General features: G+C 37.6%; 1 protein-coding gene across 2 annotated transcripts; it reads right to left on the bottom strand.

Annotated features, from left to right (window-relative positions):
- Nucleotides 1–813: 813 nt before the first annotated feature.
- On the bottom strand, nucleotides 814–5,783 carry hmgb3b (high mobility group box 3b). 2 transcript variants are annotated; one of them, XM_081391395.1, is made up of 6 exons: nucleotides 5,459–5,783; nucleotides 3,555–3,734; nucleotides 3,312–3,454; nucleotides 3,037–3,211; nucleotides 1,588–1,757; nucleotides 814–1,248 (listed from the first exon to the last, which is right to left on the bottom strand). In XM_081391395.1, the coding sequence occupies exons 2-5, from the start codon at nucleotides 3,702–3,704 to the stop codon at nucleotides 1,614–1,616; spliced, it is 612 nt and encodes a 203-aa protein (XP_081247521.1). In that variant the 5' UTR covers nucleotides 3,705–3,734; nucleotides 5,459–5,783; the 3' UTR covers nucleotides 814–1,248; nucleotides 1,588–1,613. The 2 variants fall into 2 exon arrangements, with proteins under 2 accessions (XP_081247521.1, XP_081247520.1); XM_081391394.1 differs by having other exon boundaries at nucleotides 814–1,757; nucleotides 5,459–5,619.
- Between the last annotated feature and the right edge of the window lie 278 nt (nucleotides 5,784–6,061).

The raw sequence follows: 6,061 nt of genomic DNA, 5'->3' as shown, positions 1-6,061 counted from the left end.
ATGTTACTTCCTGTTATTGATGTCACATAAGGATCTGTTCATTATTTTTATGGGAGAGAATGATGTGTAGCGGGGTTGAGGGATTACTGAGGTACGAAACTAAATGTGATTAATGAATAATCATGAATTTACTTAGAAAAAAAACATTTACCAGCAAATAAGCAGATAGATATTCATGGGAACGGCAAAATGTATGGACTTTTCTAATTTGATTATTCATATCCCAAGTACACTTTCATAGAAGGCCATGAGGGACATGACAAAATAGGTGGTGTCAACTGAAAAAAAACAAAAAAAAAAACAAGATAATTTCTAATATAAATGTCATTATTTTTAAACTTTATTAAAGGAGACTTTTAAGCTTTTAAAAACAGATTGATGACCGAATAGGTAAAATACACTTAAAAAGGTCAGAAGGACTCAAATCATATCGGTTTCGTGGAATGACTCATGTACTTCACGACCATTATGAAGGGAAACAATTATTGTATTTTATAGTATGAATAGGTGTAGTAAGTGTAGTTTAGACACACATTGTCATTGGTTAGCAATGGCACTTCCATTCATAAATCCACATGGGACAGTAAAACATCCACTGGACTAGACGAATCTGTTAGTAGGTCTTCTGGGTACTTTTAATTTACTGTTTGTTAACATACGAATTACACACTGATTTTGCTTTCTCTAGGTTGTTAAATGCACAGCTTTTGCAATTGGTGCCCTTTGACATCTAGTGGTTCACTGCAGTCATTGCACTCAGATAATGTTAGAGGAAAAACAACAAATCCAAATTAAATGAGCACTCTTAAAAGAAACTACCATTTATCACTTTATTGATAACATTGACAAAATACCCCAAGTATTTACACACTACATTGAACATTTTGCAGACAAGAAAGTCACTTGAATCATTTGAGATCTAAAAATGCCATGTTTATTTCAAATCACAGTGTCACCTATACATAAAAAAAATAAAATAAAAAAACCAGAGAGAGAGAGAAAAAAAAAAAGTAACAATTGAAGGTGCAAATAAGAGCTTTCCCAGCATTTGATCATTTGCCTCCGGTTAAAGCTGAAAATGTCCCCACAGGCTCTCCTCACATAAAATTATCAATGTAATCATTCAAAATTACACAAATAATAATATAACCGCACATCACAAACAACCTTTCAACAACGCAGGAAGCTTATGTGGCCGAACGGAAAAATGAAACCTTAAATCTATCCACAAATTGTGCATTTTGAAAGCTGGGAGAATAGAAAAAAAGAAAAGAACTTTAAGTCAACAGCCATACAGAAACACACCACTTTAAATAGTTTTAAAAAGAGTATGTACTGCTACCACTTTGTTTATTGTCGAACTGTGGAAATATTTTGCTTTTGCCAATGCAGTTTAATAGCAAGCTGTAACAGGACCACCAGCAAACCCGGCATTGAGAATTTGGTTGTCTGAAGTCAGAGCTTGCATGCATTGGGCTTGTCTACTGGTGATCAGTGTATAGCAGCCTTGACATCAAGACCTTGAAAAGTTTCTTGACATCAAGACCTCTTAGACTTAAACTAATTGGCAGCGAACAAATAACTTACTGCTCAATTAGGGGGAAACAAGTTCTTTAGTCATCGTCATCATCATCATCATCCTCTTCTTCCTCCTCGTCGTCTTCATCTTCGTCGTCATCATCTTCAACCTTGGGTTTGGATTTGGCAGATGATGCCCCTCCGCTTTTTTCTCCCTTTCTTTTGTAGTCCGCCATATCCTGAGAAAGCAAAATTACGACATGAGAAATTAAGAATTACAACGGTTTAGGAGTTTGGGGTTGGTAAGATTTAGGCTTTTGAAAGAGGTCTCTTATACTCGCCACGGCTGCATTTGATCATATACAGTAAAAACAGCAATATTGTGAAACTACAACAATTTAAAACACATACACACATATACATATCTCAACGACAGGATTATCATTGTTGAAAGCAGTTGTGCCGTTTAATATTAGCGTACACTATCGTTCAGAGGTATGGGGTCTATTTAATAAATCCTTTAATAGCTGTTTAATGTTGATACGTTGAGCAGCAATATTTGAATTAGCATATTAGAATGATTTCTGAAAGATCATGTGACACAGAAGGACTGGAATAATGGATGGCTGATGAAAATTCAGCTTTGCATCACAGGAATAAAATTACATTTAAAAATTTATATATAAAAAAATCTTTCACATTATTACTGTTTATATAGTCATTAGGACTGCCCCTAATAGTCACGCAAGAAGTGGTGAAGTCACAGTTACAGGGACAGATCGTTAACAGCGGGTCCTTGTGGTAATTACACTATTTTGGACAGGAAATCCAAATGTTCGCCCATCGACCTCAAATATGGTTCCTCATTTGAAACATGCAAGTAGCAACTTTACTCGGCTGATCTCTTATGTTGACCTAAATAAATGTGAACTGCTATCTGAACCATATCCAAGTGTTCATGCAAAGTGTGGAAGTGTAGTGCGCTTTACTGCATAACATGGAGGCGCCGGCGTGATCACTTGCATAAGTGGAAAGTTGAAACTTAAAATACACCTAATGAACCAAAACTCAGAATATACTTGCCTCACAGTCTTTAAATATATATCTATAGTAAGTTTGAAATGTCTACTTTTAAATTAACCAATATATACAAATACTTTGATTATGTAACCCATATTAAAGGTCCATTTCTCTCTAAAGGCGCATCCACTACTGTGGAGATGGTGAGCCAGCATTGTCAACATCTTTCAGCCGACACTGCCTCAGAAAACACTAGTTTATTAATAAATTAAAATGTCTCCTTGCTGTTTTCTGACACGTTCATAAATATATATTGTAATATATAGCCTATTATGATTAAGTAATCAAATAAACGTGGAATTAGTCGACTAATGGCTTAAATGAACGGCTACTAATCAACTAGAAAAAAAATCTTTAGTCGGGGCAGCCCCAAGTCATTCATTCTTCAACCACTATTCAAACTGTATAAAGGACAACATTTGAGAGGTCATTCTCCACCTTCTGATACTTGTCCTTCAGCTTGTTGGCCTTGGATAGGAAGGGCTGCTTCTCAGAGTCAGACAGATTGTTCCACATCTCTCCAAGTTTCTTGGCTACATCTCCAATGCCCAGGCTGGGGCACTGAGCCTTGATACCAGGCCTCTGCTCTGAACAGAACAGGAAAAATCCAGACCTGAAAAAGCAGAGAAACAATTATGTAACAACCACAAAGGACCATATTTCTAGAGCTCATTTTAAATAATTCTGGACGGAATAAAGAACAGAAAACATACGCTGGCCGCCTTGGAGCATTAGGATCCTTCTTCTGCTTCTGACCTTTCTTTCCTGGATTGTAGTGCATCATTTCCTGGTCATATCGGACCTTGTCCGTTTTGGCCAGGTCGTCAAATTTAGTCTTTTCTTTTGGTGACATAGTCTGCAACAAATGACAGTTCAAGATCCTAGCGGTAGCCTTTTTATTCATTTTACATTGATTTCTGGAGATAGACACCTACAGATAGGAATAATCTACTTACTTTCCATCTCTCAGAGCACTTCTTGGAAAATTCTGAGAAGTTAACGGAGACACCTGGGTTCTTCTTGTTGTGCTCTTCACGACACGTCTTCACAAAATAGGCATAGGCGGACATCTTGCCCTTGGGCTTCCCTGGTTCACCCTTCGCCATTATTATGAAGTCACTCAAATATCAACAAACCTAAAAGTACACAGATAATTTAAGAAAAAAGCATGCATGTTACTGAGAGAACCACAAACGATTAGGTGCCACAGTTTCAGGGCACATAAAATGCATCTTTTCATTCAACATTGTCCATGGGACATGTCATCCCAAGAGACTATCAGTTTAAGAAACCAGAAAAATCTAAATGAACAATTTAATGGAATTTTGCAGTATTTTTTATTTTATTATTTATCGGTGCACTTTTTTTTTTAACATCAAGTCATGTGGCCTCAATCTTAGGAAGATTGACTGTAACGTCATCCGCAGTGCTTCATGGGAGCGGGCAGGTGCTAAAAAGTTCTTCTGGTGCAGTTTGTTTCGATTATCTGATTGGAGGACTTTTTTAGCAGAATCATGGGTAATGATTGAACTGAATTCATGTGGGCTGATGGCTTCAACAGAAGCATACCATTGATCACCACTCTCACAGCTCACAGTGGGTCTGCCTTTAAAGATTTATAAGTTATTCAACAACAAAAAAATAAAAAGTAACCTTAGGGAGAAAATATATAACTTTTATTCTGAACGCACGTCGCCCGAGGTGCCAGGCCCGTCAAGCACTGTTTATTTTTATACGTTTCATGTTGTGAAATGCAAATTAATGACAGAAACTAAATTTTATTTTTAAATGTAATTGCTGCAAATTATTGATTATTTCCCAAATAAGCGTCATTTAAAAGCGTGACTAATTTAAAGGCGGGCATTGTGTGAAGAGAGCGGATGACTAACCGCGTCTCCTCAATCAGACGCTATTCATTAAAATGGCCTCTATCAGCGGCGAGGAACAATGACTTGCACCCCCCATTTTCACAGGAGACACTTCGAGGTCATGATTTAGCGAGTAACTTGTCGAAGTCGATATTTTAAAAGTCGTCCATTAAACACAAAGTGCCGCGAGGCAAGCTTTTGTAAAGTTTTACCAGCTTCACTCTGCACGCCAAATCACGAATCCTACTACCGTGAAGGTTTAAGACATGATTCATGAATATTAATTACGCACAGTGACGTTCTCCCCGCATGGCTAATTGATTGGTTGCCATGTACACGCAGTTAGGTGGGCGTTGAGGGAATTAACGAATCCTACTATAGTGAAGGCGTTCGTTGTATATTAAGTCAAGTCACGCTGTAGAGATTTTACGTAGCAACGTCATCGAATTAATTAATATTCATGAGCCAACGCTTCACCATAGTAGGATTCGCAAATTCGCGCCCGGCACAAACCCGTTTGCAACAAAGGCAGAGTCAAACCAGCCATGACTGGCATTGGCTGCTGTTAACAGCTCAATGCTCTCTTTAACCAGCAAATATGCGATAATATGAAACTATCACACAGCAAACACAGCCATGATACACGGTGCCCTTCACGACAGACTTTCAGGCCATTTATGAACCCGTGTTTTGTTTGAAGCAAATTTTTATATCGCCAGCCATTTTAAAAGCACGTTCGTCACCCAACTTCGGTTTAACCGACAAAAAAGGTAGTTTTATTGGACCTTAAAGGAAATCAAAATGGTTTAGAAAGAAACAGAATACACACCACCGTTAACATTTCACTGTAAATCAGTTTATACACGAAAAAATGGTTAGTTATACATAAAGTATCGTTGTGTAACAAAAAAGGATTTCAATAATTAAAATAAGATTTTAAAAAGAACATCAGGCAACAATTAATAGTTTAAAATGGAGAGTTTTATAGATACCTTCTTAAATGTTTGTCCTGTCGTCTGTTCTCCACAGTCAGTCACACTAACGGCCTCGCGCTTCCTCTCTATAGAAGACCACACAGCCTCGCGCTAGCTCACTACGAGACCCGCCTGATTGGTTAGTCCCGGCGCGCATTTAAAACAGCCTCCACAACTGTGGATTGGTCAAACGAACTTACATATTCATAAGACGGGCGCCGGCATTGGATAAAAGCCTAAGACACGCCCCATTATTTAAAAACAAGGCGGGAATTGCTGTCAAAACAACAAAAGTTAAAAAGGTCTGTGACAAACCACGTGTAAGTGTGAACTACAGTGCACTATAGAGAAACTGTATTCAGCAATTTAAGTCTGCATGCTATACAGTGTTTAGGGCGTGATAATACTGAGTTGAGGAGTAGAAATTGGGGTAGTTTGGCTGCCATATGAATATGAGGAGGGCCTACATAAAGAGAAAGATGGTAATATAATCAAAATAAAGTAAAGTTACTTTAAAATTAAAGTCAAACTCGAATCCCTGAGTGGATCAAATAATATTATTGCTCCACAACCATGCATCAAGGATATACTTGTTTTTAAAATTAAATGTAGCTTGACAAA

The sequence above is a fragment of the Scardinius erythrophthalmus genome (genome assembly GCF_964197995.2).
Source record: "Scardinius erythrophthalmus genome assembly, chromosome: 17".
Lineage (NCBI taxonomy): Eukaryota > Metazoa > Chordata > Actinopteri > Cypriniformes > Leuciscidae > Scardinius > Scardinius erythrophthalmus.
Note: the sequence above shows the minus strand (reverse complement) of the source record. Positions and strands in the feature narration are given on the sequence as shown.